This window comes from Taeniopygia guttata, chromosome 3 (genome assembly GCF_048771995.1).
Source record: "Taeniopygia guttata chromosome 3, bTaeGut7.mat, whole genome shotgun sequence".
NCBI lineage: Eukaryota > Metazoa > Chordata > Aves > Passeriformes > Estrildidae > Taeniopygia > Taeniopygia guttata.
This window is the reverse complement of record NC_133027.1, coordinates 21867654-21880941: the sequence shown is the minus strand read 5'-3', so window position 1 is coordinate 21880941 and position 13288 is coordinate 21867654. Positions and strand designations below refer to the sequence as shown.

Here is a 13288-nt window from a genome sequence, read left to right as displayed (position 1 = left end):
CGTGACTTTCAAACTTCCGTTATCTTTGGGTCCTTCAGAGAAGTATAGGCTGTGACTAAACAGTGTGCAAATGGGCAAACCACCATTTTGTGATTCTTTTTCTGTTGCTTCTGTCACTTCCTAGTAAGCTTGTATCCATCCATCCATCTGTCTTTTTTGAAGTGGTTCTTAAAGAAATAGTCTGCTCATGCTGAATGGGGAAAAATGTTTAGAGTCTCTCTAAAAATATCACTGAAAGTGGAAGCTTCTTTTCAAGATAGGGGAGAAGATTTGCCTGATACAATAGAAAAAAAATGCTTCTGTTGTAAATAACTAACCCATGGAGTATTTGTTTCTCTATAGATGCTATGAAATTTGATACAGTTCTGCTAGTCTTAGGATAACAGTGTTCCACAGCTGACCCTCTGTAAGGATTTTCAAGATTGCTTATTGCTGTAGTTGGGAAAACAATTGAGAAAATCTGTAGTAAGAGCAGTATTGAGCCAGATACTTTGTAATTTCTTTTGTAGATAATGATGATACAGTTATGTCTCCAAGAAGAGTTTACACAGTGGATCTTCCTCCAGAGGGTTATGTTGCAGTTACTCCAGATGCTCTTAGTAATGCAGTTCCTGAAGCCTCTGGCAGTAGTGCTGACTCAACAGGTAAGTTTGCATGATTGTTACTGTGATTAGTTTTTCAGAAGGGAGACTTCTTAGCAGCTCTTATCAAGTAGATTCAGACTGCAACAATAAAGTATTTAAACTTTTGCTGCCAGTGGGTGTCACTGTTTTGCAACATAAGCAAAATAAGGATGTCCTTCCCTATGGGTTCATTTCCATCGTTTGGGTTTTCTAGACTAGATTCAGCATTTGGTGATAGCCATGCAGTGCCATAGATCTTACTGAAGTTACATAGAACCTAACTGAGGACAAAGTCTTTAGCTCCTCCCACTCAAGTGACATGTATATTCATATTATGCCTGCTCACAGTCATATTATTTTTAAGGATAAATGTTAGATAAAACTGTTTTACTATATCTACCCTTGATGTTCTGAAGAATTGGGTAAAGGCTTAACAACGTGTCAAATTTGCATCTCTCAGAACAGTTATTCATCATTTGAGTTGGTAGGGGGGGGATGTATCAATCCTTTAATGTTGAAAGGATTTCTGATGAGAAACTGTGACCATATAACTTCAGAAATAATACTTGATGTTGTCAAAGGATACAAGAAAAAAAGCAGAAAATCTGTTAAGTGGATTCTAAGTTGACCTCAGTTAAATACATGATTTTCTGAATAACATTGCCAGAACTCAGTTGATTCTATCTGTCTTTAGAAAGAAGTTCTAAGCTTAGACAAAATTAATTAATTTAGTTTTTTCAATTGCTGTGTTCCTGTGGATGTATGTTTGTCCAGAATTGTGTATCACTCTCGTTGGCCACTAGGGATGTTCTATAACCAAGAAGATACCCAGATAAGGCAGCTGAAGTAAAACGCTTGATAAGCAGTAGTTATTAAACTACAGTATCAATTTCAGCCTGGAGATTGCCTTTAGTGCAAGGAAAACCTGAGACATAACTTGCAGATACAGAAAGGCAAATTCTGCTTGTCTTTGCACACAATACCTACAGGGGTGAATTATGAGCTTGGAAATTTGGTCTACAGTCTGTTCTGAGCTCCAGTCAGAATCTGAACGCAAGTAAAACTACCAAAGTAGCTCAAGTGACTGAAGCAAAATACAAGGTGATTGAGAGCACATCAAGAATGTTCTTCCTTGGTGTGCAGTGGTTTAAAGACTATTTTTGAATGACAAAGAAGTAACTTTTATCAGAGTAACATAAGAGTAGATATTGATAGGTTTGGGATTATGAATGGGAAGATATTCTAATTTAGAGCTTCTAGGTTGTGTTCTCTGCTACATAGGATTCATGTTTGGAATCCAGAAGCTGTTTCTAGGTTACCCTTAACTTTGTTTAGTTGCAGAGCTGTCTTTGGACAGTTCACTGGGTTTCTCTTTCCCAGCATGTCAGATTCAAGCTGCATATTCTTGAAGCATCTTTTCTCTCTTTCCATGCCATATAATTTCTGTTTATTATTCCATGTACTTTCCTTTCAGATAATAAAGGAATGCTTCTTCCTCTTCTGTGTTTTGCTGATAAGACTAAATGAAGTCTCATAATACTTTGTAGGTAAATTCAGTTTTATTCAGGGACTTAAGCTGCTTTTAAATGAAACACTAGCATACATACTGAACTGCTGCAACTGAGATAGATCCTTAAGGCATTAGCATGGAACTTTTGTGGCAAATTTACTCAGCTGCTGTTTAAAATCTCTGAATAAATCACATTATGTGTGGTACATATTAGATGTTGCAGTGATACAGTATTATACGTAATTAGATGTTAGATACATTGCAAAGCAGTTAAGCAGAACAGAATTTAAGATTGAGTTATATTGTCTCTTTTTAGAATTATATAAATACCTGCCTGGTTTTACAGTGGATAAAGTATTGAACAATGGCCTCATTGGCTCATTGTTTAGATTTAATATTTTCCTTTAGTATTTCAAAACAAATGTACTCAACCATGATAGAAGTAAGTAGAGTTCTGGTGTTGCTTAGTGATAGTATTGACTGTTGGATGGAGAATGCTCTTAGTTGATCCCAGTTTCACTGTTCAGGAAGAGTAAGTTTCGGGTTTCAGCTACTTTTTAAATAGTTAACAAAGGATCTGGAATTCTGTGAGACTTACTTTTGGATTGGTTTGTTATTTGGCTTTGCACTTTGCCTTATAATCAAGAAAAAACAAATTTGAAGTGAAGGTTTTTAATCTCTTGCTCCTTCTTCAAGGTAGGTTTGATGTTATACTATAGATGTCATTTTTACCAGGTATTGTCCTAATTATTTTTTTTAAATCTCCTTATAGGGAAATTTTTGTTATATTCCCTTTTTTACTTGCTCTAGTGTTTCACAACCCTTTAATGATAGATCTTTCTTGCTCCAGTTTAGACCCTTACTTGTTTTGTCTAAACAAGGATTGCACAGTTGGAGATCTGTGTTAAGCGTGCAAAGGTGAGGGGACGTGGTTCACTTTACTTGTGTGTGTCATTTAAGCATACACATAAAATCTATTGAAGAATGAAGTCTGTGATTTCAGGCAGTGCTCATAAAATATTAAAGGAACATCTTAAGCACTCACAGTATGGATTACTTATTGTGCTTACCGAGGTTTAGTTGTGTATCCCAAATTTAGATCTATTTTGAAGGGATAAAGGAAAGCTCTAATTAGAACCTTTGACATCGAAGGAAAAAAAGAGTGCATGCATTACGATATATATGAATATTCTATATGTATAAAATAAATCTGTTATGATTGGAATTGTCCCAGGTATTCCCAAAGGACCAGCTCCATAAAGTGAAGTTGAGATTTGGTGTATGCATTGTTTTAATCCTGATACTATCTATATGATGTATTTTGTATGGCAACAGGTCATCTTCCACTGTGGTTCCATCTTTCCTAAGAATGTAAGCATATTGCTTTTGTACTGGTTAAGAAAAGGTTCCTGTGTTATCCTTTCTAGCCCAGAACTAAAGGGAATTAATGATGTGAAAATTCAACAAAAAAAAAAAATCTGCCTCAAAAATTAATTTCATTGTTTATCAAATGTTCATTGTTGTCTCATGAAAATAATATGACTCTATTTTAGGATTATAATTTTTCAGTTATGCATCACTGTGATTTGCTGTGTCCTCTCAATAAATTAAGGAAACCAAATATGACTATCTGAATTAATATAACAAGATCATCAAGAGGAATAGATGTGCCATGGCTAACAGTTCTTTTTGGTAAATTACTGTGTGTAAGACAGAAATATTCAGTCACTAAAATAAGGATTTCAGCATCAGCTGTTTTTGAGAAATGGTTTAAAAGTTGAAGTTAATTAAAATTACAAAATATAATAATTTCTTGTCAGCTCTAAAATATGTTTGGATCATTATTGTTGTTTAAACTGCTAGTTCCACTAAGGTTGATGTTGTCACCATGAAATTAATGATGTCCAGAATAGCTTCTGAACAAAAGGGAGAAGAAAATTCAGGTAGTCTCTTACATGTCTGTAGCATCTTGATTCACTTAAAGGCAGCCATTTTGGGAAGACTTAATGGTGCTTAAGTGTATGTTTGTTTTTAAGAGATGCTGTTATGAATCATATGCTGTCTACTTATATTCTTGGCACCAGTTGTGAAACTCCAACATTGTGAATCTTTTTGTAGCCTTCAAACCAGAGGAATCATTAGACCATTTAACTTAATCTTCCGTACATGTTAGGGAGGTCTTACCCCATGTTGATCTGAGCACTTTGCATTGAGAAGAAACCAAACCAAACAAAAAAAAGCTGTTCACATTTCCAAGATGTCACAGAGGCTCCACTGCTTTCTAGTGCTGACAGTTAATTGGTCTCACTCTACTGAATTAAAAAAAAAATTTGAAAATTGCTTTTTCTGCCTTCCTCCATTAAAATGAAGGGCCTCTATTAACCAGTATTTTCTTCCCACAAAGCAGCACGGTAATCAAGTCACTATCTCAATCTTTTTGATTAAACAGGTTTACTTGTGCATTGCTGTAAGACATTTACTTCAATCCTCAGGTCACATTTGTAGATCATTTAGGTATTATCCTTTTCACAGCATCTTTTTAAGAATATAAACTCCACTATTGCATGTAGTATTTGTGTTGTTCACCCTCGAAGAAGCTAATACTGTATCAATGTTTTAGATATGTTTTCTAATTAATCAGAGGGTGTGACAGTAGGCAAAAGTTACAAGAAACAGTTAAATTAAAAAGTCTCCCACTTTAATTCCATATCAGCTCATTCATATATGCAATTATCTCAGTGATGCTACAATAAATATTGTTTGTGTAAATCAAAATGTTTAAGAGTACTCAATGTTACTTATTTCAAATAAAAGAGTTCAGGAAAGAACTCAACATGAAATAAACTCAACTTCTCCTGGAAACAAAGGAGTTTAAGAACACTTAAAATTGCTTTTCTGAACCTTATATCTGAGAGAAAAAGCTATGAAAAAACCTCCTGCAAATCAGATTGTCTTATAGTGCCTTCTGTCAGCTGCTCCTGCATTGACTGTCCAGAGTCTTGTGGCAACTTCTGTGAGAATATCCAAGGCTTTAACAAGACTAATCGAGGGAATTGTGGTAGTTTCAGAGTAAGGCCTCTGCATTTGCAAACTAAAAATAATAAAATTATTTCCCGTTTTGTTCTTTTTTTAATATAATAACAAGTCTACTAAAGTATTCTTATGAATAAAAATCCTATTTAATTCATTACTTCATTAAGTATGCCTGAATAATGAAAGATGTTACAGTACAGCACTTAGTATAATAGCCAGTGTTTTGCTACACAGGTGAACCAAATCATAGCATAAATAAGTGAATGGGATTGATATACAGATGTGTAGAATGATTTTTACAACTTGCTGAAAAAAAAAGGTTTTACTGTTCTTCTTTCAGCTACTTTCATAACTCTTACTTTGAGATTTGCTTCTCTTTCCTTCTCTTGCTAGATTTGTTAGCATGGGTCTTTGCTTTTCTAGTAAGGGTGGAATGGACTTGCAGGTTGAAAACTTAATGTGAAAGAGTTATTACTTGAAAAATTGTTTCAATAATTCAACAAGGAAGGATTATATGGTAGTTTGGGCTCTTTTGTATTTCTAATAGTTAGGCTAAGTCTTTTTTATTTTTATTATTTAAATTTTTTTTAATTATCCTAGTTAATTTTGGGTGTTCTGGTTTTAATTCTCTTCCAGTTTGGATGTCACTGTTTAGTATTAAAACAATATATCTTTGCATGATAAAAATATATGTGATAACATTCTGTAGTTTAACTTTGTCCTTGCAGAAATCAATGTATTGCTCCCAGTTTGTGAATGGCAGATGTTTCTGAGCCATCAACAGCTACAGGAATTCTCATGTGGATATCATCATCAGAAAGCAAACTGTAATTACAATGACACCTCTCTAGAGGTTGTTACTGTGAGCTTTTCAAAATGTTGTGCTGTTTAGAGATTAATCAATAGCTTGGAAGGAGAGATGTCTGTGAGGTTAAGGAACTTTCTTCTCCACAGCCTGTTTCTTCTTCAGCTTAAGTGCACTGGACATTTTGGAATCAGTTACAGTGAAAGATGCCACAAACAAATAAAGACTTAGGACAGCTGTAGCTGAAGAATTCTGTACTTGGATGTCTTTTCCTTCAATTTCCTCTTGGCAGACCTTGTATTTGTTGATAGATGCAATTACATTCTTTAACAGATAAAATCACCAGTTTTCTTTCTGAAATTGAATAAGATTAAATAACCATTGTTATTTTCAGAGTTCAGATAAAGTATTTAATAATTCATTAAATCTGGCTTAATTTTTAGAAAAAACAAAATTCTAGATCCACTAATGTTCGTATGTACACTGACATTGTTGTGGATTGATTGCATCACTGGAACTATATTAAAAGTTAAGAAAGACCTAAATCAACTTCTCTAATACTGCTGTGGAAAATTTTTGATTTATTTTCTATCTGCAGAGGATTTCCTTTTTAAAGTAACACCTGATTTAAGAGTTGTCAAGAATTCTAGTTATGAGTTTAACTTTTATCATACTTAATTTTAAGTTTGAAAGAAGATGCTTGCTGATGTACTTGCATTGCAAAAGCTGACTAGTGTGATGCCATATTCTTGGAAATATTTCTAATGTACTGAATGTGATACAAATTATAAACATTTAAGGTGTAACTTGGGCAGACACTTAGGAAAACATCTCCTGACTACCAGTGTCCTGGAACAGTGTTACAGGCAAATTCTATGTTCTGTCAAGCAGCCAGCTAGAATGGAGTAATCACTTCTCTTGATTTCATAGTAAGCAAGTCTGAACCTCCTGAAGGTGAATGTAGAATTTACCAAGAAATTCACTGCTGTCCACTGAGGGTTTTAGACACAGGACTGGGCTATCAGTTGAAGTTGTAAAGATGACTCAGTAATTTAGGTTTATATACAATGTAGAAACCAGTAATTTCTAACTACTGCAATCTGCAACTATTTACATCTTCTAAATGCCAGTAAATTCACAAGCTATGTAACTATTGCAGAACCCATGGTACAAATAATGAGTTTTTAATGTCATTGAAGTCTTCAGTATTTCTTGTGATAGTTTCTGACATTAACATGTTGGTAGACCTTATCAAAACAAACAATGCAACAAAACAAACATTCACCCCCTACCCCAAACTCCCAAAAAACCCTCTGGAAGATGGCTTTGAAAGCTAGATGGCGAAGAATTCTGCCCCAGATATTTAGCTCAAGTTTCTGTGTGGTGCTAGGAAAGGGTGTAAATGCTGAAAATGTATTAAGGAAAAAAAGAATACATGGTAATGTGATACACTGCTAGTGCTTTACTTTTCCCATGGCTGCATGTTAGTGGTTTATTAAAGATCCTTGATTTTTTTTTTAACTATAAATAAAGTACATGTTTAGATTCTGTATTAGTTTCTGCATGCTTCTAAAAAAGCCTCAAGTATTTCAATAACAAAAATTTACCTTTGAAATAAGCTTTCATTACTATATGTTGCTGTAGTACAGAAAATAACATACCCCTAATCCTAGTGTAGTGGGTTGATGCTGGCCGGATGCCAGACATGCACCAAAGCCACTCTCTCACTCCCCTCTGCAGCTGGGCATGGGAGAGAAAAGAGTTCATGGGCTGAGATAAGGACCAGGAAAGATCACTCATCAAATACTGTCACAGGCAAAACAGGCTTGAATTAGAGATAAGAAGTTCACAAACTTCTCCAATGTGAGTCCATCTCACAAGCAACAGCTCTCTGCACTGCTGCAAAGTGAATCCATCCCGTGGGCAACAGCTTCCCTCAGATTGCTGTGGCATGGGTTTCTCTTCCACAGAGTGCAGTCCTCCAAGGACAGGCTGCTCCAGCATGGGAGCAGGGCCCCTCTCTCCACAGGCCTCCCACAGGGTCACAGCCTCCTCTCAGGCATCCACCTGCTCTGGTGTGGGGCTCCTCCATGGACTGCAGGTGGATCCCCATGGGCTGCAGGGGCACAGCTGCCCCACCATGGTCCTCACTATGGGCTGCAGGGGAATCCCAGCTTTGGTGCCTGGAGCCCCTCCTGTCCCTCCTTCTGCTCTGACCTTGGTGTCTGCAGAGCTTTCTTCTCATATGTTCTCATCCTACTTTCTCTGGCCCCAGTTACACCTGTGCAACAACTTTTTTGTTTTAATTTCTTCTTAACTAGGTTAAGAAGAAATTTACCACCATTACTACCATTTCTGGTTGACATCAGGATGGCTCCACATCCATCTTTGAGTCACCAGGTATTGGCTCTTCTGGATACTGAGGAAGCTTGTGGCAGCTTCTCATGGAAGCCACCCCTGTAGCCCACCCCACCACCAAACTCATGGCCATGCAAACCCAATATACCTAGATTATGCCTTTTTATTTTAACAAAGTAAATAGAATGCTGGGGTGGATCCCAGAGGAAGGTTGTGTGTTTAAGCAGAGTAAGAATTCACCAAAAAGTGCATGTTTAATGAGACATGTTGACTCAGATCATTTCATTCACTTTCTGTGGCAGTTCTTTGACCTTCTGCTTTTCTTATTCCTTTTGCTACAACTGGTGTCTCAAATGGAATTTCCATAAGTCTGAAAGTAATTTGATTAAAGTAGTTTCTGAAGTCAGGTGACAGTATGCATAGTAAGCAGAGAGGGAATTAGGACCATTATCCCTGGCTTTTGTTTTCTTGCTTTTTGCTTTATTTCAAATTACAGTGATGACAAATATTTTTGTTGAGCATCCTGTTCTATAATAGAGGAGTCTCAGAGAAAGAAGAGGCACTGTGGCTTTTTATTTTCTCTTCTTTCCCAAGTGAACATCATTTTTCCCTTCTCGCTCCCTACTGGCTGAGTCATTTAACCCCTTTCAGCTGGAGCGTGCTCCCCCTTTCTCTTCCCTTGCAGCTGTGTTACAGGCATCTGTTGTCATAGTGACAGTAAGGAACTGTTGGGCAAGGAAAATAGAGAACAGCACCAACATGCTCTTTAGATCCCAGCAAAAAAGCCAACACTGTTATAATTGCTGCCTCACTTGCTTGAGCAGACACCAAACACTTTGGAAATCTGACACTGTTTGACTACTTTCACCTCCTTGTTTCATAATAAAACATAATCAAGGCTTTATCTTTTGTAGTTAAATCTTCATGGAGCAGCAGGATAAAAGCAGTATGATTAGATGAAGGAGAAAGGCAGAAGACAGCTGAGTCTGTCTGCAAGTGCTTCATCGTTCTGAATCTTAGTTCCTCACATGTTAAAGCAGAAAATTTAATTGCTTGGGATATTTCTGATCACATGATAATATTTTCATTTTTGTTATCAGTTGTATAGCTGGTTGCGTGCAAAATTCTAACCTCTACTGCTCTGTTATTGTTGCTATTGCCTGTGAACCTGTTGGTATTGAACCACAGCAAAACATTGCTGTCCTTCTTGTTAAGAGCCAAATAGCCACTGACAGACAACACATTGATTATTAGGTATGAGAAGGTGACCCTGGCTCATCCTCTTGCTTTGAGGACCCATGTTACTCTTTCTAACAAGACTTGTTTCAATGCAGTATTTTCAATTTTAAAGTTGAAAATAAAATAGAGGACAGGGGAAGAGGAAAGCCTTTTGTAAGAATTGGAACTCTGCATTCATATTATCCTGGTGTTTAAATACTCTGGACACTATAAAAACAGAGTAGAAAGATTGTTTCTAGCATGAAGGGACTTAATGCAGCTGAGAGGACAAGGAAAATTAAGATAGTAAAAAAATGTGTATAGTATTAACCATGTCTTTTCTTTTTTTTACACAGCTTTCTGCAAGTAATTTGTATGACATACAGTAAATGCTACTCCCTCATGTTCAAAATCAAAATCAGGTCTACCTCATGATTTCATTTTATTGTTATTCTTTTTTTATAGCAGTAGTTGTAGTTATGGCAACTTGTAGTCATAACAGCCACACATTGATATAGCTAGCAGTAGGCTGTATCTATTCAGTTTCCACTGGGGAAATATTTTGATCTCATATCCTTTGCCTTTGATTACTGCCCTCTGCAAAGTTTACAGGTAGCAGTTTTGAAAGTACTGAACACCCCTCAATACAACTATAACCTGTGCCAAGGAAGCTTTGAAAATTATCTTCCATCAATCTCCCATTCACAGTAGCTTTGCTAAGTAATTTTGTTAGTTTTATTCTATTTTCATTCCATTTTATCCCTGCAAGCAGAAATAGGCTTATAAGTAGAGTTCAAATCACTAACAGGGCGTTCTCCACCAGAGCCTTCTGTATTGTCAGAGAGAAAGGAAGCTCCTGCCTTCACTGGCCCAGGATTGTTCAGTATTACAGGCTGTGTGTTGCCCATGCAATGCATCAGCCTCACTCACACTCTTTCCAGCCATCTGTGTAGGGCTGAAGAAAACGGATATTGCTATAGCAAAAGACAGAAATAGCAGTGTACAGAAATCTATTGCCATAATTCAGCCAAAATGCAGTGCAGGCAATCTGAAGTGCATTCCCAGGATCCCCAATTGCTTTGAGCAGCTTATGATTGAAGAAAGCTGCTGCATCTCTGTACCAATATTTCCATTTCCCAGCTGCATCGGCCGTGCACAGGTGTGGAGGAGGCATTAAGGCCAACAGGCAGACTCTCTTGACAGAAAGTAAATCCCTTCCAACAGCTGCACCTCTGGCTCTATCCAGCTGATAGTGCTGTATCTCACAGACTCCTCTTCTGAAATCTGAAATGTGCTCATCCTCTGGGCTGGTATAACCAGCACAGCTGTACTGACGTGACTGGTTCTGCTAGTTTGCAGTTAGCTGAGCACTCAGCTCTGTAGGGGTGTAGTGAGGAACAGGCCTTCACTGACCTGTGGCATACTGCCAGCATCTGACACTTCTTTTATTGATGCAGATACTTTAAACAATAGCCTTGAACCTCTGGTCTTGGTGTAGCTGGTCTAATGACAAGTGAAGTTTTGTGTGAAGTCATACCTGTTTTACCTGCTTCTGTACTATTTTCAGAAGAACTGGGTGACCTTACTTTCTCAAAGCTCTTTGTTTCTGGGTACATGGATGATACTTGGAAAGGATTTACTTCTATCTCATCTGACTAACTCTCTCCACATCTTGCTATGGAGAGAGTAGGAGAGAATGCAGAAACAGTTTTATGCAACTGGTTTTTGCTTTGTTGGGATGATGATGCCAGTTTTTTTACCAATCAAATTGAATATACACGAATAAAAGGTTTCTTAAGTTGCTTTCTATAAAAATGAATATTTAAAAGCTGAATTCATAAATGTGATAAACTTTGAGAAAATGCAACATAAGCTAATTTTCTGATAAGTCCAACTTTAAGGTGTGTAGAACAGGATGAAAAATGCCACATGACCAAAAGTTCTGACTTCTAGAAAGGAATTCTGCCATTCAAATTTTCTTTAGTATATTACTCTCAGCAGATATTTGTGTTGGTTTTGGTGGTTTACACTCACAGGTCCATCATGTGAGTGTAACACTGAACTGGATATCAGCATCCTTTCACAGCTAACCACAAAATTTAATTTATTTTGTTAATTTTCTTTTCACTGGCAAATAGCCATTGCACTATCATGATGCCAAATATAATATTAGATAAAACGTTTGTTTTGGTGGCTTGAATAGTAGGTTAGCTAGATGCAAAAATCTGAAATATAATGGAACTGTAATGGTTGCCACACCTTAAGGAGAGCCTAACATACATTTAATAAAAAAGATGCATCTTTAATGCACAATGAGATTAATTCCTTTCATGCTTTTGTCTTAAATTCAACTTAAGTACTTACCTGGATGGCTTAAGTTTGTAGTGTGTTAACAAACCATTTCAATCTTTTTGCATTTAGGTATGCACTCTATTTGAGTAGTATATCAGCATTTCTTGAGTACTTAGAAATGGACAAATCTTTTGTCGGTCTGGACAAGTAAAGAGCTCTATTCTATTTTTTGGTCACTATCTGAAGATGAGAAGTGAAAAGCTAATACTGTCTACTGCATGTCTTCTCACATATAGAGTGCCTTGTTAGTCCCATCATGAAACAGCATGTAAGATAAATTTCTAGAAATTACAAATGCATGCAACACTGAATTGATAAAAAATAGTTTGCTGTTAGTGACTATTAATAAATACAATAACTGTATATCTAGTTACTCAGTTAGCTTTCCAGAGGAAGCATCAAATACAGTGAAGACATCTTAAGGAGTACTCAGTGTTCAGGTATGGCACATATTCTTTTCCAACCTTTTCATTCAGTATACTAAAAACCTTAATTTGTAACTGACAAATTTAGATCAGTTCTCCATTAATTTTTAGACATGGTAGCAGAATTAAATGTGCACCTTTATTAAGAGTCATTCCTCAGAGAATTCGACTTTACTGAATGCTCATATCTAGGCACTTGTCATATCACAAGGTATATAAAATAGTAAAGATTCTGCTGTGAAAACCCAAGCATATAAAGACATGAACAAAGACCTGCATATGGTAAGTAATGTAGCTGATATTGAGCCAGAGCTAATAGATCAGCACAGAGAGGCAGTAACTGCTGCAGGCTCCAGGGCTGCTCTGCAGGTCTGTGACACTTCATACCCCGAACTGCTGCAGTACAGCGCATTTGTGCATGGATCTGATTTCCTCTTCTCTGAAGCACATGAGAATACTAAACTGCTTGAATAATTAGAAGAGCAAGGCACCTAGTGATATTACAATAAGTGATGATAATAAAGTCTGTCTAGGATCAAGCTTTCTGTTTGGAGGAGCCTGTCTCTTTTTATGTGAACCCAGAAAGGGGAGTGAATATTACCGTAGCTTTTACACAGCAGTTAAATACCTTAGCTGAACTGTGACATTTTTACTGAAAAGAACATAATGTCTATCCTTCTTGTTCATCTGCCAGAGAAAAGAAGTGATTAATTCTTTGTTCAGTACTTTATTTAGTATATAGATGAACACTGTAGAGGAGAGAAATACTAATTTGTTACAGCTCCTTAAGAAATAAAAATACATAGTGTTAAGTGGTAAGACTTTAAGTAATAAATCAGTGATAGAGTTCTTCCATCACAGGATATATATTTAATTTTGTCCTTTTTGCCAGCTTTTCTCCTCCTGGGAAAAAATGCCAGACTTTCTTGGTATCCTTCTCCTTTGTAGTACTTGCTAATGAAAA

The 13288-nt window shown here is 36.6% G+C and overlaps 1 protein-coding gene across 6 annotated transcripts in view; it reads left to right on the top strand.

Moving 5' to 3' along the window:
- The window catches only part of ERICH1 (glutamate rich 1), an 88365-nt gene that overhangs the window by 29261 nt on the left and 45816 nt on the right, over positions 1-13288 (top strand). For all 6 annotated transcript variants that reach the window (XR_012054879.1, XM_072926420.1, XM_030267271.4 and 3 more), the window contains exon 3: positions 510-644. Coding sequence is in view for 5 of the 6 variants with exons in the window: in XM_072926420.1 (XP_072782521.1) it covers positions 510-644 (135 nt within the window). In the remaining variant the exon portion in view is untranslated. The remainder of the gene's footprint in view (positions 1-509; positions 645-13288) is intronic.